Here is a 24,195-nt window from a genome sequence, read left to right as displayed (position 1 = left end):
GCCCTATACACTCTCCTACCACCACCAATTCCAGCCCTGTAACTGGCAAAAAATATACTGTCAGAGGGAGAGTCACCTGTGAAATTCACACATTATATACAAGCTGTTATCTTCTTTTTATTCTTCGTCTTCTTCTTCTTGTGTTACACCCTCTGTAGGACTCCAGGTAGCACCTTCATGGACTGCATGTTCCTCTTCTTCTCCCAGAACCTCTTCATTCTTTCTCTTATTCTCTCCTACTCTTCTTCCGAGATTTTCAGTGTCTTTTTCCCTTGTCGGCTCCACTGGTGACACTCTAACCTTTTCTTGTATTCTTCTCTGTCATTGATCTCCAACATATTGGTTGGTGTATGTTTGTTCCTCCAATTTTCATTTCCTTTGACCTAATCCCCAATTCCAACCAGTCCTTCCAAAGTTCAACAACCCATTTGGTTCCTGTCTTTCCCCTTGTCCTCCATGTTGTTTCTCACACTCTCTTCGTCATTCTGTCCATACTCATCCTAATTACAAGTCCAGAAAACCTTGCCCTTTTGAGTCTGATTTCCCTGGATATTGTTCTCATGTTCCGGTACAGTTCTTCCCTAGGTCTTCGCATCCATCTCTCTCCACCTCTTTTGGGACCTAGTACTCTTCTCAGTATTTTTGTCTCTTCTTTCTCTAGTTGTTCTGCCCCATTTCTTCCTAGTGTCATTGTCTCAGCAGCATATAATACTGCATTTCTCACTGTTGCTTTGTAGTGGCTCATCTTTGCCTCTGTGGATATATTCTTTTTATTGCGTATCTCTCTCATCATACAGAACGCTGACCTCATCTTCTTTATCCTCTCTGTTATTCCCTCCTTGCTCCTGTGCCTTCTTGTTATAAATTCTCCCAGATATTTAAATTTGTCCACCATTGGCACAGTGCCTTCTGGTGTTTCCCAGCCTGCAGTGGTACTTAATGTCTTTGTCTTGTTATAGGCGATCCTCTGTCCCACCTTTCTGGCCACCTTACTTAAGTTGTCAAGTTGTGTCTTCACGTCTTCTTCAATCTCACTTACTATCGCTATGTCATCCGCAAAGGCTAGGCAGTCCATTTGAGCCCTGTTGTCCTTTTTGTCCCCCACAAGGGTCTTCGGTATGCCCATTTCCTCATTTATTGCTCTCCACTGCCTGATCACTTCGTCCAGTGCTATATTGAACAACAATGGTGACACTCCACCTCCCTGTTCAACACCATTCTTGATCTCAAATTCTTCTGACAGTGCTCCTCTGCATCTCACCCTTGCTTTTGTGTCGGTCAGAATTTTGCTTATGAGTTCTTGTGTAGTTCCATCTAGTCCTCTGTTCTTCAGGATCCTAACAAGAGTCTGTCAGTTGATGGAGTTGTATGCCTTCGTGAAGTCCATGAAGGTTATTACTGTCTTTTTGTTTTTTAAGGCCCTATGTTCTATCAGTTGCTTCAGGATAAATATCTGTTCTATACATCCTCTTTCCTTCCTGAATCCTGCTTGGTAGTCACCAACCGTACTTTCTACCTGTTCTTCTACTCTCTTGAGCAAGAGTTTCGACAGCACCTTGTATCCGACCTCTAGTAGCAATATTCCTCTGTAGTTGTTTGCATCTCTCTTGTCCCTTCGATCCTTCTGGCAACTTCTTTGTTCTCCTAATCTGGTGGATTATGTTGGTCATGTTGTCTATTTCTTTGTTGCCTCCTCACTTTATCATATCGGCTCCTATACCATCTTCTCCAATTGCCTTATTATTCTTTAGATCGCTTATGCCATGTCCAACTTCATCCCTGGTTGGAGGGCTTAGCTCTCTCTCTTCTGTGTCAGACCCCAATTCCAGCTCGTCTTCAAGTGGTTTACAGTTCAGCAGGTCGTGAAAGTACTCTGCAAAAATTCTACAGTTCTCCTTCGCACTAGCAATTCTTATCTCTTATAAACATTTCTCTAGCCTTGTATCCAATCAGACTCTTTTTGAATTTCCTGAAAAGGTGTCTGCTGTTGTTTTTCCTGTAGTTGGTCTCAGTCTCATCTAGTTACTGCTTCATCTTCTGGTCCATCTTATTAGTCGGGCAGCTTTCTTTCTTGCTCCTAAGAAAACTTCCCATTTTTCCGGGTCCTTCTCGCTCCCCAAGGCTCTCCAGGCTTTCCTACGAGTCTCTACCGCTTCCTCACATTCCTTGTTCCATCACCAGTGCTTCCGTTTCTTTTCTTCCTCTCCCAATAGTTCAGCCTGTTTCACCATATTTCGCTTCATGTCGTCCCATTCATTGAATGAATCAATTCCTTCCTCATATCTGGATCGATTGTGTCTTCATGTTTCTGATTCTTCTATTCGTCTGTGGAAGTCTGTCCCTGTTTGGAATCCAAAGGCACCTAACTTCTGTAAGATAATGATCCGATTCTATTCTTGTGTTCTTCCTGACCTTTGTGTTCATGATCTCTTTAGTATTTGTCCAGCTGTTTGTTATGTGGTCAATCTGAAATTCCCCAAGGCAGGTGCATGGGCTTTCCCATGTCTTTTTTTTTTTTTTTTTTTTACTCGGTTTGGCCCTAAAGTGTGGCATCATCAGTCTCATTTTATGTTCTCGGCACAGTCTTTCTCCATTTTTGTTTGTCTGCTGGTGTGCCCCTACTCCTTTATGTTGCTTCTCTCTTATAATCTCCTACGAGTATCTTTACATGTCTATATGGCTTGTTTTTCAGTGTATCATCTAGCGCCTCCCAGAAACTGTCTGCAAGTTTCTTGTCTTTCCGGTTCTTGTCATTTGTAGGTGCATGTCCATTTACTATTGCATACATTTTTGTTCCCTACTTGAAATGTCAGTGTTGATATCCTTTCTGACCTGTTCTTCATTTCAGTTATGCCATCCTTGTATCTCTTGTCTACTATGAACCCCGTACCAAAGCATCTAGGTGCATGTGTTTCCTTTCCCACTCTAACTCCTGGTTTCCCTTTCAGTATTATGAAGCCTTCTGACTCCACTGTATCTTCGTCAATGTATCTCGTTTCTGGCATCGCTAGTATTCCAATGCTTCTCTCTTTCATCTCATCTGTCATCTACAACCTGTTAAGTTTACCAGTCTTAATCATTGTCTGTAGTAGTAGTAGTAGTAGTAGTTTTATTCATCCGTAGATCTCTTTTTACAAGGATATAGGACATGTCAAAGTATTTACAAGCTTAGATCAATTTACAATAAGCTAATTCGTATACACATATATTTACAGACTTCTAGTTAGAGACAATCATTAGATTTTACTCCTGGTATACAATAATTTATTTACAAATAACTCATTAAATAATGTAATGCCACACTATTCACTCATATTTCACTATCAGTCACTGCACACACTATACACATATTGTTTCATAACACTTCACTCACTACATACACATACACACACACACACACACACACACACACAAACACACACACACACACACACACACACACACACACACACACACACGTGATCCTTGGGCCATTTTATGTACTGCAAGTTCCCATTTGCTATCCTGAAAAACTGAGTCAGCATCCCTTCATAATGAGTGAGATGTTGAGCTCAGAAAGAGGAAGAGGTGTTAGTATTGTGCTATGCATAGCTTGAGGGGAGAGTGTCTCTAGAAAGGAAAAAAGAAGAAAAATAATAAAGTGAAGGTGTTATGTGGAATATTGGATGTTTTATAATCATCATTATTATTATTATTTGTTTGTATAACATTTTTTTATCAAACCCCTACTCTGCTTTATCTAAGTAATCCTTCAATGTATAAAATGTATTGCATAACAGGTACTTTTTAGCTGCCTTCTTAAATAAGTGTATTTTTGAAATTTCTTTAATCTCTTTTGGTAATTTATTGTACAGTTTTATTCCTTGGTAGAAAATGCTGTTTTGAGTTTTATGTTTATTTTTTCTTGGTAAATGTAAGTTGAGTCTATCTCTTGTTGCATGGTCATGGACAGAGCTGTTTGTGCAGTAATTGCCAATGTTACTTTTGATGTGTACAACTGACTGGTAAATGTGTTCACATGGAGCAGTTAAAATTCCCAGTGTTTTGAACAGATCTTTACAATGAGCTCGACTACTATTTCTGGTTATTATTCTTATGGCTCTTTTCTGGAGTTTGAAAACTGTGTTCATATTTTGTGGATTTGTTCCCCAAAAAAGAATGCCATAGCTAAGAATTGATTGTACATATGAATAATATGTAACTAAAAGACACTGCATGTTACACACAGATGATAGAATTCTAAGGGCATAACATGCTGATGACATTCTGTTTGCATGTACCTTTGTGTGTTCGCACCACTTCAGCTGAGAGTCAATATTCATTCCTAGAAATTTTGCATTTGTTACACAGTCTATAGAGGTGCCATCTACATTTAATTTAACATTGTCATTTTTCCTCTTCAAACTGAAGTTCATGGCATTAGTTTTCTTTATGTTTAATGTCAATTTGTTGCTTATTGACCAATCGTAAACTTCCTTGAGAGTTTCATTTGCTTTCTCGGTAAGGAGTTCTCTTGTTCTCTCAGTGACTATAATATTGCTGTCATCAGCGAAGAGAATTTTCTCACCATGAGTAACACTACTGGGAAAGTCATTGATGTATATCAGGAATAGTATTGGTCCTAATATGCTACCTTGTGGAACCCCTATATTAATATGTTTTGGTTCTGATAAGTATTTTACTAAATGTTTAGATCTATTTGAAGTATGTGTTATCTCTACTCTTTGTACCCTATCTGTTAGGTATGATCGAAACCAGTCATTAGCTACCCCTCTTATTCCTAATGCTTCTAATTTATTTAATAGAATCTTGTGGTCGACTGTATCAAAAGCCTTAGAAAGATCCAAAAATATGCCTTGACACACTCATCTTTATCAAGAGCATTAAGTACAACTTTTGTGAATTCTACTATGGCTGACTCCGTATTTTTGCCACTTCGAAAACCAAACTGTGATTTGCTTAAAAGATTGTATTTAATCAGATAATTCATTAATCTGTCTTTCATAATTGTTTCTATTATTTTTGAGAATGCTGACAGCAGGGATTTATGGTTCCATTTCTGAAAGTCTTTTCAGTTTTAATCTTCTTTGAGATTCTTGGGAGCTATGACTCTTCCCTTACGCACTTTTTGGCAGGTCCCCTGGAATCCAAATGCCTACTTGCATTGACCTTGGTCAGTGGGGGATTGTCCCCCTGTGGTAATCTCAATTCAATAGTGTGATCAATTCCATGAGCTAAAAAAATTTTTTTGTTGAAACAGATCGTGTTCTTCCAGTTATACGACTCAAGTTGTTAGCGCCCGAAGATGAGTTTAGGCCACCCCTGACATGGGGACACAAATGCCTTTGGTAGCTGCCCCTAACACAGAGTACAACCAGTACTTGATATGTTTCAGTGGCTCTTCCACTCTCTCTGCCATTGGGAAGTGACGTTCCTCTTCTTCCTTCGCCTGTAACCATAGGTTGGGGCCCTAACTGGGTATTACCATCTGGAGCCAGATGGACCAAGGTTTTTTTTTACAAGGTTGTTACTCCTCTCCCTTCTCCTTCACCATCACTTGTGAGATGGGGCCCTGGGCTTGGAACCGACAATGGCTGTTATGTAAACACTGTTCAGACTTCGGCATGACTACCAACCAGTTATCAGACAGAATGAATGGGCATAGGCAGAGGGTGTACACAGGCAACATACAATATCCTGTTGCAGAGCATGATGTACAACATGACAGTCATGACCTTGGTGCCTGTTTCACCACATGTGCCATCTGGATTCTTCGCCCATACACCAGTTTCTCAGAACTCCACAACATCTCCTTGGTTCTTGCAACCCACTTGGCCTTAATTTACATAAATTCCTTCTGTCTCAGCATTTATTCACAGTAACTACTCATTTCTTCACTCCATTTTAGTTTTCTACATCTTTCATTATCTGACTTGTCTAATTGCCACCACCCTCCCACCTCTGTTACAAATAATTCACTTAGCTTTTCACTCTTATTGACTAATGCACGATGTTTTAGTAGTTAATTTCTCTCTTGCATATTACCCTGTCTTCTGCCTTTAAGCTCTGATGTATTCAAACCTTGTCCAGTGCAGTCCCCAACCATCAGTCTTTCCTTTTCCTCCTGTCTGGTAAGTCTCCCCTGACCCTAGGTTCTGGGTGACTTTCATGATCTGTATCCCTTTTCCTAAACCTCTCTAGTCCTTTTCCTTCACCTCTCTTCCTTCTACTTCATCTCTTCTGCCAGAAAAGGAGCCACTGGCTCCAAAAGCTTGTATACGTTAAATCCTTTTGTGTGTTTGTTGCCTTGTCGCCACTTGGTGAGTAGGTTTTTTTATTTATCCAGTTACATTATAGTAAATGAATAGTGTGTTTGAAAGGCAGCAGTTGTTTTGAAAAGTAAGAACTTCATTTTTAGTTATGTGACCTTTTTAAAAGTAGAATAAGGTGTCTATGACACAGATAACAATTTGGTTGCAATGTTTTTTGAAGTATCAAAACAGCAATAGAAAAAGAGGAGCACATACAGACTGTTTGCAAAACAGAATAAAAAAGCATAAACAAAGGCACTGAACCAAGAGTGTCAGCAACAACAACACTAAATATTGTTATAATATAAGTCAGTGACTGAAAGAACACAAAGATCCGCTGCAAGGTCCTTCATACCTTACAGGAGAGAAATCTCTATAGCTTGACATGAGAGATATGAACTTTTTCTGTTTTATAAATGTCAATCTAGTTTTGCCATCTACTGCCAGTTCTACTTGGGACTCTACAGATAGATTTTTCAGTTCAGTTCTTTTGAATTCCATAGTTTTGCATTTCTGCTCCTTATTTTTACCAGTGTAGACTGTAGAAACACAATGGCACATCTTCTCTCCTAGTTGTTTTACCATCCACAAGTGAGTTTTACTCTTCAAGACTAGTTTCTCAACAAAATGTTCATAATTACATTGTATTGCTGGTATTCAACCTCTGCAGAATGTCAAATCTGATGCTAACATTCCCTCTGCTTGAGCAAAATCACACTTATGTTATTGATCTGCTGGTCCAACTGTCACCTACACATACACTTATCTAGTATATCATATTTTAGGTTGAACTTTTAGGGGTGTGGAACAAGTTGAAATACACATGACTTTCAAGGTGCAGCAGTGATGAAATGCTTTGGCAGCATAAATTAATGTATGACCTTCATTGAAGAACAACTCTAGAAGGTGATGGTGAAAGTGAGGAATTCCTAGAGGGGCTGTGGCCCCAAAGGGATCCTTTCCCTCTTTCCCAAAACCATTCTCTTATGCCACTCCAGCAGTTCCTCATTTGCAGCATCATGTCTAAAAATATCACTAACATCCATATCTTACTCAAACTGAGGTCAACTGTATAAATGACCTGGAGGCAGACTGCACACTCTGTCCTCGCAGATAAAAGTTCCACTACTGTGTTATTTGACAGTAAGAAGTACATGATGTATGGTTTTTGTCAGCTCTTAAACACCTCGACATACACAATTATACCTAATGATCCCATTTCTTCCATCCACACTGAGCTAAAAAAAATCCTTAAAACCCTATGCCACTCAGAAGGACTTACCAACTGCTTGCACAGAACTCCTTACCCCTCCTGACCCTAATTCCTGAAATACACAAAAACAACCATCCTGGCCATCCCATTGGAGTTATCTACAAACTCTACCTGAATGTATCTTGGCACTGGTAGACCAACATCTCCAACCCATCACACAGTGTCCCATTCAATGTAAAAGGTCTATTCATTTCCTGGAATGTCTCAAATCCATTTCCATCTGTCTCTTGCATGAAACCCTCCTTATCACTATCAATGTGACCTCACTATACACAAACATTCAACATGCATATGTCCACTCAGTGCCAAAACACACCTCTCCCAATCCCAACCAGCAAGTCTCCCTAAAACCTCCTTTATTTGAGGGATAGGAATACAAACAAATCAAGGGGCCTACTATGGTAAATGGGATGGCCCTGATTTATGACAGTCTTTTCATGAGTCACTTGAAAGAAAAATTCTTCAAGTTGAAAGCAGATTTGATTTAATAAACAAATATTTGGCAAAAATTAAGAAAGTTCTCAGTCACAAAAGTATTTCCTAATTTACATACCAAGAGCACACTGGTCTCAACGAACCAATCAGCTCCTACACTTTGAGGGTGGTAAATACACATAAGAACATTATGCCCAAGCTTCTGACTGTAAATACAAAAAATAGACCAAGATAATGCATTGAGAAGCATTTTTACCTGGTTAAAAATTTAAACCATCCAGTCAAGCACAGTGAATCTAACAGAGAGGAAATTGCTAATACGGTTTCTAACTTAGCCATTCCTCCTAAACACCCATTTTTAAGTCAAAATGAACGGTCAAGATCACAATAATGTTTGTTTATTTACTGGTTTCAGCTTCCTATGGCTGGTGCTGGCAGCTCCTCGGTTGTCTCGTGATACCACGATTGTACATATCACAAGACAACCAAGGAGCCACCAGCCATAGGGGGCAAAAATTCTGAAGATGGCTTTTACATAAGCCAAAACTGGTAAATAAACAAATATTATTTTGATCTCAACTGTTCGTTTTAATTTAAATATAGCATCAGGTCGTTGTTCTCTGTAGACTATGTTGTCTAAATTTATGGACACCCATTTTTTCTCTTGATGTGAAAAGCATATATACAAGTATTCCTAAGGATCAGGTACAGGATATAATTAATGAGAACCTTAGAAGACATACCAAAACACCCCTGACAGAGATGGTTGGTGTTTTACAGCCATTTGAAGTTGATGTTACGTTTCAATTATTTTAAATTTGGAGATGATATACCTACATGTACAAAGATAGGGGTCAGCTATGTTTTCTTATTGTTTGGCAAACATTTAAGACAGATTTCGAGCACCATGTCATGGAGGATCTAACTATATACTCCAACAAGATCATTTTATGGTCCCAATATGTAGACAATATTATCTTATTGACATCCCAAGATTGTAATAGCTTTTTCCTTGAGCTAAACATAAACAGCTTGAATAATAACATCCAGTTTAATGTGGAACACTTCATTAATGGAACCCTACTATTCTTAAATTTGCCTATTACACTTGAGACAACACTATTAGTTAAGATATTTATAGAAAATCTATGACCTTTGACCTAATAATTCATAATTCTTAAAACCATCCAACTGAATAAAAGATGGCAGCACAACATCCTATCGTCTCAAGAAGTCTACATGCGTGAGTTCAGGATAATTCAGTTCATAGCCCATTCCAATGAATAGAGGGGTTACTTTGTCAGTGACATTAACAGGAGTGTTTCAAAGACCAATAATGAGAACTGTAATCCTCCTGTGGCCCGAGAATCACTTAATGGTTCCACTACCCTCACCCCAATACACCAAAAGTCCAACAATGATTTAGTTTATTGTAGAGTAACTTACTACGGTAACATTTCCAGAAGGATTGGCAAATATCTGAGTTCCAAAAACATAGTTTCAACCTACTTCACCCTAGAAATAATGGCCAGAGGTTACAATAATGTAACAGGAAAAGTCAAGATATGAAAGTTATAAATCTCCTGAGTATCTTGTACTACATGTGATGGGTGTAGTTCAAGGTGTTTAAATCAACCAATAAAAAATTTAGATGTATGCTTTAAGGAGCACATTGACAGCCCAGGCTCCAAATCAGCCTTAAGTATCCACGTTTAGGAAACAGGGCATTCAATTATAGATCTCCCCTCCAATCTTCAGATACTGTATCAAGAAAGTGAGGGCAAGAAGAATTGGAAATTTATTGCTCAATGAATAAATCCCCAGATGAAACACTCACTGCAAAGATGGATGTATATAACATGAACTGTTTGTCTAATTTTGAATGTTTGAATAAGTAGATTATTGGTTCCTAGAAATAAATTCTTTACACATTGCCTTTATATGTCAGTATATTCAATCACTTGCTTGTTGGAGGATTAGTTTAGTAGCATTGTACAACCAGTTTTTATCCTTCTCATCAATAAACATGACTCAGCCCTTCTCTGACTCTGCATGCACCATTTCTTGTGTGGTTCTGACAGTTTAGGTCAGTCTGACCCTGTATGTGAATAAGGTATGTGTTCAGCTTTGCTTCTTTCTTTCTAGCTCCTAACTGAAGTTAGGCTACACTTATTTGACTTTGTTTTTTCGGATGTTCTTGGAGCACTTATGACTTACTGATTTCTTCTGTTTTTCATGGTCACTGAGACATACCTTTATTTTATAGGGCCCAATCATTTTAACTTGGACCTCCATTTCACAGCAAGTTATTTATTTTAGTTGCTTTGGCAATGAACTGTGGGACTTGTCTATAACTTTCTTTCATGTACAGTACAGTGATTTAAAAGATAATGTAACTATACTATTTTAGATGCTTATGTGATTGTGATCACTTACCTTTAACAACTGATTATTCTGAAGAGTAAATATGTTGTTCCTCCTATGTAGAGATCACCTGATGATGCATTTTAAGAACAAAAAGCCAGTTATGATCTTTCAATAAAAAGTGGAAGATTTTTTATATTCAACATGCAATATTTTGGCAGTGATTGTCCTCATCTCAAAGTTACATATTCTTCAAGACTCATAAGCTGAGCACCCTGGTTTTATACAGAGTTACTAATAACATCTTTAATGTATGGGCTCTTTGCTAAAGAACTCCTATACTTCCTGCAGTAACTGAACTCCTAGTTGCAACTCATAATCACCTGGTACTAATTAAAATTCAAAGCCACTTTCCTTGACATTAACCTTCATCCCACTGAGGAACGCATCCAGACCTCAGTCCATATAAAACTAACCAGTATGCAGAAATACCTTCACTCTAACAGCTGTCAACACTTAAAAGCTTCCTTCCCCACAATTTCAGCATCTGTGGTAATTGCACCACCACCAAATCCCTCAACATCTACACTAACGAATTCTTCTAGGCTTTCCTCTCCCTCGACAATTCCAAGGGTCTCATTCACAAACACAACTTCTGCACAGGGTTCTCTGGTTGCCCCCCCACCCCCCGCGCCCCCCCAAAAAAAGCTCTCAATTCCAAAAAACTCAGAAGCACCTACCTTTTTCCCAGAACCTTTCAGGCCTTTAAAGTCTCAATACATTATTCCACCAATGTTATGACTTTCTCCAGCCCAGAAATGAAATCATTACCCTGATATACTCCGCATACCACCAACTGCCCTAACATTCTCATTGAACAAGATGACATTCCAAGACCATTGTCCTTATATCTACAATCATTCTCAGTGTAAATCTTGCCCATGTATGCACCCACTATCACTTACTCCAGCCCCAAGACTACTAAATCGTAGTAAATAAAAATCAGAGCAAAACGTGAAACCATGCATATCATTCACCAACTAACACATGTTCACTGCATGGTATTTTGTATAATAATGACCACCACATAATAGGCTGATTATGTGAATGGACACAGAACAGTCCACCATGGGGATGTCACTACCGAGTTGCTGATGCGACCATGCTATACAACACGACTGACAATATCCGAGAGCTTGTTAGAACTCTCAGACTATTTGGATCCTCACACCTGGTACCAGTTTCCTTGAACTCCAGAGATGGAAACTTGCTGTCTAACATACCTTTGTATCTTGACACCCTTCTGTACTATTATTCTATTACATCTTAAGTCTGTGTTTTCTCTCTCTTTTTTGTTTTTACCTCATGTCTTTACCCGTTTTCTCCAAATTCTTAATAACAGTGCCAATTTTACTTCTGACTTCCCTACCTATTATTCCATTTTTACTTCTTATTCGGTCATCTTTATATTCAATCTGGCATAGCAGTTACCAGTGTACCATCTTTGACCCTGTCTTCACAATTATTAGATCGCTTTCATCTGGGGTCTGAGAGACTTGCTCCTCCTTTCTAACCATCCACAACCTATGCCTTTTCTTTCTCTGAGAAAGGAACTAACAGTTCTAGAATAGTTTTTGTGCTGCTCTGTGTGTGTCAATTAACGATACATAGAATTTCACCTTTGGAAGTATAGCTATTATTCTTATTATTTTTATCATATTCTTTGTCACATGAAGTAATCCCTGAACTAGTTTATACAACTTATTTTAATGTTCTGTATCTCTTCTTCAGAAAGAAGCTAAAGCTGAAAGTAACTCACTCTTCTGGATCTTAATTATAATGACAATACTCCTCCTGATTGTCATCATTATTCTTATATTGTGCTGCATGTGTGCTGGCTGCCCTCTCTATATGAGCCACAGGTAAGTAACACTTATTAGTACGAGAGTACATACAGTGTCAAAAGACTCCCAATATTTTCTCAAGCAAGACAAAGAAATTACAACTGTGACATAAAAAAATAAAAATAAGCCATTAAAGAAGAGAATACAGAAAATGTTTACTTCATAAAATATGTGTAACATTTGCAAAGTTGGGTTCTCTGTTCTAACCTCTAGATTACATAGAAATAATAATTATCTATACTAATAATAAATCTGTAGACAAATTTTCATGTGGTTTAAACAGGGAACTTAAGTATAGCTTTTGGTGCTGTATAAGCTTTACCTCATCAGAATTGGATCACAGAAAAAGAGGTGTCCATACGCGTTATAAAAATGTGTGTTTGTATGTCTGCATGTTCCATATCTCCTCCAAAATGGCTGGATTGATTTCAACCAGCCATGGTACACTGGCTGGAAAGAATTCTTGTAGGGGTAAGAACCACCTACCTGTCAAAAGCGTGGTGGCGCTGTGGTGAAAAAGAACTGTAAGCCACGACACACGAATACCCAGATTTTAATCATCCAGTAAGGGGGGCAACCACTTTGAGAATTGAGAGCATGTAGAGATTTGAAACAAACTTTGCATATTATTTTAAATCTTTAAAAAAGTTTTTCTTGCTGACACTCCTCCACAAAAGATGACAAATTTGAATTTATTACTTCTTTACCACTAATTGTATTCACGATATATTTTGCAGACAGTGTTAATATATACCACTGAGTCTACCTGCAAAATTATATCATTGTACAATGCATAGTTCAGGATGTATTATGTAAAAAACACTGAGCTGTGTGAAAAACTGCCACATCAGAAATTGATTGAAAATTATTATTACTAACCTGCTGAATTAATTTTGATAAAATTTGGTAAAGAGACAGCTTGAACCCTGAGGAAGGACATAGGCTATTTTAGAAAGTGTGCAGTACAAGATACTTACTGAGTCATAGAATATTGTGTGAATTAGGCAAAAAAATTTACCTCTGAAAAAGCTATTTACTCTTTGATTTTTGTCCTTTATCACACTCATTAAAGCGCTTTTATTGGTTGATATGTGCTACATTATCACACTAATAAATACAATGCTTATTCAATATCTAATGTGTTAATTCATACTTGCACACTACTACAATAGCATGACACAGAGATGAACTATCCTGCCTGTATTCCTCCATATGCGCTACTCAGCAATGACACTGCACATCCCAAAACGTCATGTACAGCTTGGGAGGAGGGGGGGTGGGGAGGAGGAAGCAAACAGAGAGCACATCACAAGCTATGCTTAACCAAATAGGCAGACAACAAGAGAGCAGATGATGGTATTGCATGTACAGCAGCTTACGTACTGTCACTCGCCATAACAAAGCTACTGATATGCGAGTGCAGCTGCAGATAACAATAATCACTTATGAGATACTCTCTAGAGCTCTGCTTAACAGAGTTGAAGAGCAGGTAGATCACCTCACTGAAGAATACCACGCTCATTTCCAGAAAGAAAGATCATGTGTCAAACAGATATTCAACCTAAAAAGCATTCTGCGAACAAGAGCTCTAAGGTGCCAGAACACTGTGGTTACCTTTATCGACTTTAAAAAAGCATGTGACTCAGTCGACAGACAAACACTATTTAGTAACTTGGAAGAGTTTGGAACTGACAAAAAATGAAACAAATCATTAAACAAATGCTAACAGATGCCATGTCGAAAGTCAAGTGCCTTGGGCAAATTTCTGATCAATTTCAAATTAAGACAGGGGTCAGACAAGGAAATGGATTATCCCCAATCCTCTTCAACATTGTACAGGAGAAAATAGTGAAAACCTAGGAAGAGGCTCTGAATTTGGAAGGAATAAGAGGAATATGCATTGGGAGGGAAAAACAGAACCAGGAAATGAAGTGTTTAGCTTCCGTCAAGAACCTTGCTTTCTTAGCCAACAACTGGGAAGGTGCTCGCAAGATGCTTGGGAGTCTTCATGAAATCACAGATAAAAACAGGTCTTCAAATTTCCTATGGAGTGCAGGCATCAAAGAGAGAGCTGCACAGAAGTAAATCATGGAAACATTAAGAAGACAGAGAAGTTTAAGTACACTGGTGTCCAAAATTAAAGCAACAAATGGAAATTTTACAAGGTTGCTTTTATTTTACCACAAAACAGTATAAAGATGTGCTAGTACAGTATAAACAAAGTAAAGAATACAGAATGTAAACAACTACAACATACATAATGTAGACAAAAATGTTCTTCATTTTTTCCAACTTAATGGATTTGCACACACATTCCAAAACTGATTAATGTGCTCAGTATGCGGTGCAACCACTTCTGGCAGCAATACAGGCCTGACAATGATGGGGCATGCTGTGAATAAATGATGGGGCACGCTGTGAATAATGTCATCAGTCTCTTGTTGAGACAATAGTGTCCATTCTTCCTGCAGATTTGCTCACAGTCTTGGTGGATGTAGACTTGATGCAAGCCATCTCCCAAGTGCATTCCAGACAGGCTCTGTGGGATTCAAATCAGCAGAGTGAACAGGCCACACTATGCATGCAATATCTTCTGTTTCCAAGAAAACATCAACCACCTGTGCTCTACAAGGTCGAGCATTATCAACCATCAATACAAAGTCTGGGCACACAGCACCTTGCAACAACCGCAAATGAGGTTCCAAGATCTCATCACAATACCTGACAGCAGTTAAATCTTGCCTATTCACCCATAGTTTTCTGAATAGGGGTTCGAGTGGTAAACATAATCCCTGCCCGCACCATTAGGGATCCTTCTAGATATCAGTCTCTCCCACAATGTTTGCATTCCGAAATCGTGTTTCACATTCCCTCCAGATGCTAATTCTTTGAAAATCCCTCTCCAGACTAAATTGGGACTAATTTGTATAAACTACATTACCGTTCGACTGACCAGGTGGCATGTTAATTAGCCTCAGAGGTAGGCGTACAGCAGGTCTCTGATTAAAAGCCACTCTGCCATAGTCTTCTACACACCTTTTGCCTCAATACAACAGTTCCAGGTGATGATGTGAGTTCACATGTCAGTTGCTTTGCAGTGCTAAGGCTGTAATGTCGTGCCCTTACAGCCAAATAATGGTCCTCTCTTCTGAAGTTACACATGATAAGCCCTGTCCTGATCTTTGGGATACAGTTTCGTTCCCTATAAACTGTTGCCACATCTGAGAAACAACAGAACACTTCACATTAAGCCATCAGGACACATGAGTTTGCGACTGTCCTGCTTCCTTTCTTTCTATGGGCCTCCACTGCAGAGAGTCTGATAGGTACCTTCTCTGTGTCATACTGCACCGTCTGTGACTGTGTACACAGCGATTGTGGATGTGGGGATACCCAACAAAAACTACTTCATTCATTGGTGCCCTGACGTCATCGTTAGCATGGTTGTCCATTGACTGGAATGTCATCAGAACATGATTGTACAGACATATGATTAACAGTTTGTATGGTTATATAACAAATTAGGCACAGGATGGGGAAATAGTGATTTGTTGCTTATTTTTGGATACCAGTGTACCTGGAGGGGGGGGGGGAGGGGGGAGAATAAATCCAGTCAAACAGACTGGATAAGGAGGAAATAAAGGAGGAGCCAGAAAATTAGACTTAGCCTACAAGCTAACACAGAAGAAGAATAATAAATTGGCTTACCCTAGAAATCCAAAATCAGACACTATAATTTGGTAGTACAACCTGAAGGACTGCATGCTTCAGAGCATCTTATTTTAAATTTAAATATAGGGGAGGTTCAAGAACTCAAAAATAGCAAAAAAGGAAAATTTTTAGAAAAATACTACACCACAGAAGACTGCTCATGGGACTTGGAAGAAGAGGAAAAACGAAGAATTATACAAGTACACTGAAAAGATCATGGACACAATGAGGAAGTGGAGGTTGATGTTATATGGACACCTAAAAACTGTGGATGAAAGCAGACTGACCAAAATGATCTTCAGCTACATAGTCGGGTTAAAGGCCACACCTAATAGGCAGATGAGGTGAAGAGGGCAGCAGCAGAGTTGGAATTATGCCACAGATAGTCCACAATAGAAGAGAGTTTACTAGCAGAGTTAACAGCATAACTTTATTTCAAAATAAGCCATCAAACAGGAGGCCCAAACAGATCATTTCCAAGGTGGAGGGAAAAAAAGAAGCCCAAATATGAAGAGGTTCTGGGAGGATAAGGAAGGAGAAGAAGTCTTAAGTCCTCTGTGGTCCATAGCAGACCAATTTCAAAAATAAAAAAAAAAATAACAATACTTCGAGATCTCATGTAGAACAGATGAGTGGTGCACATGTACCATGTAAATGTACAAATGTCAACTTAAGAGCTTTTGCAGAGTAGGTCAAAGACCAGACTGCAAGACCAAACTGAATGACATTGCAACAAGTTAGAAGAAGAGGCCTAATGTTCAAATGAGTGTTAATTCCTGCTGAGGTCATTGGTCCTTAGACTTACACACTACTTAAACTAACTTCTGCTAAGAACAATACACATACCAGTGCCCAAAGGAGAATTCGAACCTTCAGTGGGAGGGGCCGCGCAATCCGTGACATGGCGCCTCAAACCTCATGGCCTTCCGCGTTGCAGAGACCAAATGTTTGAAGATGAAGAGCATAATATAATAATAATAATAATTATTATTATTATTATTATTATTATTATTATTATTATTATTATTATTATTCTACATTATCACTTGCAGACATTTAAAGGAAATCTGTGAATTTATGCAGTTTTGGCTGCATCTCCAAGAATTCAGCACAGCAGCATTTTATTTTTAGCTCACTTACATCAGCAGCAAGTAACTTCTAACTAATGTCAGTTAATAACAATATCAGTCAATAATCATTGTCTCATACATATGAATGCAGCACAGAATCCAGTGTACATAAAGTAGTATTAATTCAACATTACACTGCAGAAGCTGTAAATCAGATCAAAAAGCTCTATTACACATTCTGAATGCAAGAAAAGATGCTGCTTATGTAGAATAAGTCAGGCATTTCTTCAAGCTAAATGCAGCGACTGTTTCAACCATCGAAGAACATTTGAATCTAAAATAACTGAATGTTATATAAATTTCTACTCTTTTGGAAGCAAAATTTGATTTCACATCAGCTATCAAGAAGGCTATGAAATAGTATCAGTGTACAGATCATTAGACCATGGTTCTACTTTGCATCTTGTGAGTCTCTTTGATCTGTGGTTGGAAGTGACATTTTTTCCCACTCATGGAAACTCTAGTACACCTTCTTTTTCTCTTGCTAAATTTAGGCCCTGATGTAATTAATTATTTTTGTTATTGTATGTTCTTTCTTGACCAGCACTAACTACTGTTCATACAATAGATTTGTGGGTACTTTTCATGTGTTGCTCTCATTTAGTGTATTTCTCTTTATGAATAAGTATAATGTTGTTCTTAAGCAGTTGTTATCATCCATTCAGTTCACTGTTTTCCCATATATTTCACCAAATTTGCACAATTTTTCATAAATTTGAACAAGATATGCAATGTACTTTTTTTATATTTTTATGATATCTTTATTACTTGATCAGCAGAGAAAAAGAATGGTATCGTTATGTAGTTGCTGTTTTATATTGCATCTGATTCATGGAAGCAGTCTCTGTAACTTTACATGATCCACTTATTCACACAGTGGAAAACGTTTGGTATGTTAAAGCAAATATATTGCGCATAACAAAAGGATTTTTTTAAAAACCTGCAACATGTTATATTAGCTTCCTTAAAATATCATCAGTGATTCACAAAATTTGACATATTGCATTTTTGGGCGCACACTCTATGACTCCATATCACCTGTTTTACATAGAATAAAACAAATGTAATACAGAAATGAGGGTAGCAAACCTTTGTTGAAATTACAGAAACAGACTTCTGTTACACTAATTTTTATAGTGCATTTGTTTCATTTCATGTGAAATAACTGTTTCATGGAAACAAAAATAAAAGACCCAAAATTATTAGCAATACCACCATTCATGTTAAATACAAAGCATAAAAGTATGCAATGATTAATAAGTATAATAAAAGAAAGGCTTCAAACAGCTAACTAATAATATAGATATAAGCACCAAGAAAGACTGATTTCAGCTCTGTGAACAATACACAGTAGCAACAACAAGCCAAGACATACAACCGCAGTTTAATTGCATAAGGAATTCCACTAAACTAAAAGTAGTTACTTACCATGATGAATCTTTTCCCTAATGCTTGAGTTAAACTGAAAATAAAATTAAACCAGTAGACAGACAAGAAGGCAACACGAAAATTAGTATGAAAAGAACACACAAATTTAGACAGTATATAATTCTTGTAATGATTCAGACATTCATAATGTTCTTCAGAAGGAGCATCTTTTGAGATGCGGAATGAGTCAAGAAATGTAATAACATAGAGCATCAGCAAAGATGAATTAAATATTTAGTGCCTGTATTAATAAATCAAACATTCAATCAATATAACTCGACAGAGCCTATGAGAAAAAAAAAATTTCATAGATGCGGCAAAAGTCACAGACCACAGTCTGAAGTTTTTAGATTGATAAGAACTTGAAATAATGGAAGTCACTTTTTACAGGTCTTATTAAAAGTTTATGCTCTGCAATTTCTGCATTAAAGGTAATAACAGACTTTGTAGATGAAAATTTCAAAAAAATTACTTACTTCTGTTTTTTTTACTACCTTATGTCATACAGCATCATATTCTGGGGCAACTCTCCCCTGCGAGAGAAAATATTTATTCCGCAGTCACAGAATACATTGGCCACACTGTAATACCTCTTGTAGACAGCTCTTAAACAGTTGAGCATGTTGACAACACTCCCATAGTGACTTTCTTCCCTTATGAAGTTTGTAGTCAGCAATCACTCACAGTGCAAGAAAGAACAGTAAATATGAAACTAAAAGGAAAAATGACTTGCTACTCATTTCTCAGCCTTAGGGTTCCACATAGAGGAGTGAATCATATATATTTTTGATTTGATAGCTAGTGATGCAAAGAATTCAGTGGTCCATACAATTATTTTCAAACACAATCCAAAAGTATACCTGCTAGATGCTTGACCTGTGGGTGTGTGTGTGTGTGGGGGGGGGGCATGGGGGTTGGCGCACACATGGAGAGGGCGGTGTGTGCATACGTGTGCGAGAGAGAGATTATGCATAGACTGGTTGTTAAAATTGCAATGCTATGAAGCAGTACGAAATAAATGTTAGGAAAGGTCAAATTGGCAAGATGTGTACTATATGCTTGGTAATGCAAATAATTAGCTTTTCAATACCACCACAAAAATAGGTAGGAGTAACACTGTCTACATTCTGTGTATAAGGAAAGATGACACAGCAGATTTCTCATTCTGAAATCACACTTCTATGTTTTTTTTTTTGTTTGTGTAACAATTATACTGTGCCACATGCAAGAAATATAAATGATGATTAGAAATTTATTGTTTATTTGTCGAAGAATCATTTAGTACATTGTTCATACATGTGATATAGGACAGTGGTGAACTACATTGTTGACACAATAAAAATGCATAATAATGTAGGTTGGTGCACTACATTGCTTCTACATGTGATAATAGCAGTTATTAAGTGAGATGACATGATAAGCACTATGTAAACTACACTCCTGGAAATTGAAATAAGAACACCGTGAATTCATTGTCCCAGGAAGGGGAAACTTTATTGACACATTCCTGGGGTCAGATACATCACATGATCACACTGACAGAACCACAGGCACATAGACACAGGCAAAAGAGCATGCACAATGTCGGCACTAGTACAGTGAATATCCACCTTTCGCAGCAATGCAGGCTGCTATTCTCCCATGGAGACGATCGTAGAGATGCTGGATGTAGTCCTGTGGAACGGCTTGCCATGCCATTTCCACCTGGCGCCTCAGTTGGACCAGCGTTCATGATGGACGTGCAGATCACGTGAGACGACACTTCATCCAGTCCCAAACATGCTCAATGGGGGACAGATCCGGAGATCTTGCTGGCCACGGTAGTTGACTTACACCTTCTAGAGCACGTTTTATGGCACGGGATACATGCGGAATTGCATTGTCCTGTTGGAACAGCAAGTTCCCTTGCCGGTCTAGGAATGGTAGAACAATGGGTTCGATGACGGTTTGGATGTACCGTGCACTATTCAGTGTCCCCTCGACGATCACCAGAGGTGTACGGCCAGTGTAGGAGATAGCTCCCCACACCATGATGCCGGATGTTGGCCCTGTGTGCCTCGGTCGTATGCAGTCCTGATTGTGGCGCTCACCTGCACGGCGCCAAACACGCGTACAACCATCATTGGCACCAAGGCAGAAGCAACTCTCATCGCTGAAGACGACACGTCTCCATTCGTCCCTCCATTCACGCCTGTCGCGACACCACTGGAGGCGGGCTGCACGATGTTGGGGCGTGAGCGGAAGACGGCCTAACGGTGTGCGGGGCCGTAGCCCAGCTTCATGGAGACGGTTGCGAATGGTCCTCGCCGATACCCCAGGAGCAACAGTGTCCCTAATTTGCTGGGAAGTGGCGGTACGGTCCCCTACGGCACTGCGTAGGATCCTACGGTCTTGGCGTGCATCCGTGCATCGCTGCGGTCCGGTCCCAGGTCAACGGGCACGTGCACCTTCCACCGATCACTGGCGACAACATCGATGTACTGTGGAGACCTCACGCCCCACGTGTTGAGCAATTCGGCGGTATGTCCACCCGGCCTCCCGCATGCCCACTATATGCCCTCGCTCAAAGTCTGTCAACTGCACATACGGTTCACGTCCACGCTGTCTCGGCATGCTACCAGTGTTAAAGACTGCGATGGAGCTCCGTATGCCACGGCAAACTGGCTGACACTGACGGCGGCGGTGCACAAATGCTGCGCAGCTAGCGCCATTCGACGGCCAACACCGCGGTTCCTGGTGTGTCCGCTGTGCCGTGCGTGTGATCATTGCTTGTACAGCCCTCTCGCAGTGTCCGGAGCAAGTATGGTGGGTCTGACACACCGGTGTCAATGTGTTCTTTTTTCCATTTCCAGGAGTGTATATTATGAATTAACAATTAGTAAAATTTGGTAAATGAGGTTTACTTATTACGATGTTCCATAAATTCAAACAAAGAATAGAAGCAGTGGTTAAGCAAGAACTGTTTTAACTTTATTTTAAATGTATTTAATTTTGGTATGCATTTTAGGTAAGAAGGCCAATGGTTATACAATATAGTTCCAGTATTATATACTCCTCTTTTGTGTAAGTTTGTATTTTCTGTGTTCATATGTAGGTTCAGCTTTTGCCTGGTTTCATATGTTTGTATGTCATAGTTGTGTCTGACGAGGTGTTCCTCTTTAAAGATGCTCCTTCATGTGAAAATTAGTATTTCATATGTACACAAGCAAGGTAGGGGCAATATTTTGAGAGTTTTAAAAAGGGGGCTACAGGAATCCTGGCATTTAGCTTTTTCTTATCACCCTGAAAATATTTTTCTGTATTTTAAATGTTCTTATAGGATTTGTGGAATACCCCCAAAAAATTATTCCGTACATAAGTTGCAGCTGTATACTATAATGGTACAAGGTCAGCACTGATGAGCAGCTTGTATTCTGAGTGATGATGATGATGTTTGGTTTGTGGGATGCTCAACTGCATGGTCATCAGTGCCCATACAGAGTCGCAAATTTTGTACCGTCCGATTTTTTCACAATCCACTCTAACCACTGTCACAAATAATGATGATGAAGATGATGATGGTGATGAAATGATGAGGACAACACAAACACCCTGTCCCCATATTCTGAGTGAGAATCCTAACAGCATATGATAGTGAGTTCAGTCTCTTATTTAAATTTTTTAGGTGTGCTTTTGTTTTTCAAACATTCAAGAGCCAAAGCGTACATTTGTCACAAGAATAAAAAAACTATGTATCTCTTTTTTGTACATAGCTTATTTGTATCTAAAAAATTGAGAAGGTATCCTGATACTGCACAATTATGTTACTTACCTCATCACTGCAAAAATAATGAGACAGATTAGAAAACAAGTAATTTATTAAGAATGTTCTATGTAACATATCTGATTATAAGTACAAATATGAAAGCTTTTGTTGAAAGCTTTTGTTCCACATACTATTAACACGGGGCCATTACCTTTTACTTTGTGATAATACAGGTACAGGAATATAGAAGTAATGTTTTAACTAGTAGAGCAGTTGTAAACAAAAACCATTTCCAATTTTCTTTTATTTTTACGTGAGAATAGCAAAATTAAATTCAAGAAAAAAATCTTTCAGTATTTACTATCATTCTTTACACAACTCCATTCCTGGGATCACATAATGTGTTGGGAAATGAGCTGAGTTCCATGTCAAGGGGAGACAAACACAAAAGGATAGGGTCTATTAATTGTCAGCAGTTCAGGTATACAGTGAATAATGCTACCCCTTAGGGACATCACAGCAAGCAATAGGAAGGAATACCATGTGCACTCAGTGTGTATGCCTCATTGAAAACGCTAGTCTGGTAGCCATTGATGGGACAGGGTGTAACCATCTGCAGACTGAGACACACAACGGGACAAACAATGCCTTGTTTGGGTTCCGAGGTCACACACATGTGTGACTCCAGTGACTGGCAGAGAAACTTGGAAGTATCAGAGTAAGATACAAAGAAATGCTCCCCACAGTTGAGAATATTAAAATCCTGAAGCATTTAACCAAAGTGCCAGAGTTTGAAATGCTTCTAAAATCCAGTGAAGATCTCATAATACTAAGTACAGAAAGATGGTTAAAACCTGAAGTTGACAGCAGTGAGATTTTGGGGAAAATTGAAGCATGTATTGAAAGGATAGGTTAATAGCAAATGGACATGGTGCATTTGTTGCAGTAGACAAGAAACTCATATCTATCAACACAGAAAATGAACCTGCATGCAAGATTGTTTGGCTACGACTCTATCAGGAGTTGGAGTAAAATTATAATTGGATCCTTCTATCAACCACCAGACTCACCTCGTAAAGTAATCAAAAACTTTAGAGAAACCATCAGTTCATAAGTGCATAAGTATCCCAATCATACTGTAACCACTGGGGGAGACCAACCATCCAACAATCAATTGGTATAATTACAGTTTTGTTAGTAGTAAGTGTGAAAAGATATCCTGTGTAATATTACTAAATACTTTCTCTGAAAACTACCTTGAGTAGATGGTTCAGAGCCCCAGTTGTGATGGAAATGTATTAGATATAATGGCAGCAAATAAACCTGTTCTCTTTTAGTAAACCTGCATCAAAATTGGTATCAGAGACCAAGACATATTAGCAGCAACAATAATTAGCAAAGCACAAAGGGCAATTAAAACAAGTGAAAAGATTTATAAAATCAGTAAACCAGACAACAAAGCAGAAGTGTCATATCGTAACTTTTAGCTCACTTGAAACTTTTAACTCAGGACAGAAGGATGGAGAGGAACTCAAGTTTAAAAGAATAGTTCGCCATTCACTGGGTAGATATGTACCCAGTAGAACAGTTCATGACGTAAATGACCCACCATCATATATAATCACAGTAAGGAAACTTCTAAGAAACACACTACTGCATAATAGGTGTAAAACAAAGCATACAGCTATAGACAGAGAGATATTGAATGAAATGTATTTGATTGTCAAAGAGAGCAATTATTAACTATAATTTTTTCTTGTGTATGGAAATTTAAAAAATTGAAAACTTACAGAATAAACCAGAGATTTAATTTTACATTTAAGTCATACTGAATTTCTGCCTGCATTTCGACAGTTTTCGTGCAAACAGTGTGACCTTAGAAGATTATTCTCTG

At 38.5% G+C, this 24,195-nt stretch overlaps 1 protein-coding gene across 1 annotated transcript in view; it reads left to right on the top strand.

Moving 5' to 3' along the window:
* The window catches only part of LOC126278769 (cadherin-86C), a 396,441-nt gene that overhangs the window by 361,202 nt on the left and 11,044 nt on the right, over positions 1-24,195 (top strand). The window contains exon 18 of the mRNA XM_049979049.1: positions 12,175-12,305. Coding sequence (XP_049835006.1) covers positions 12,175-12,305 — 131 coding nt within the window. The remainder of the gene's footprint in view (positions 1-12,174; positions 12,306-24,195) is intronic.

Source organism: Schistocerca gregaria, chromosome 1 (genome assembly GCF_023897955.1).
Source record: "Schistocerca gregaria isolate iqSchGreg1 chromosome 1, iqSchGreg1.2, whole genome shotgun sequence".
NCBI classification, from domain to species: Eukaryota; Metazoa; Arthropoda; class Insecta; order Orthoptera; family Acrididae; genus Schistocerca; species Schistocerca gregaria.
This window is presented reverse-complemented; position numbering and strand designations above follow the sequence as displayed.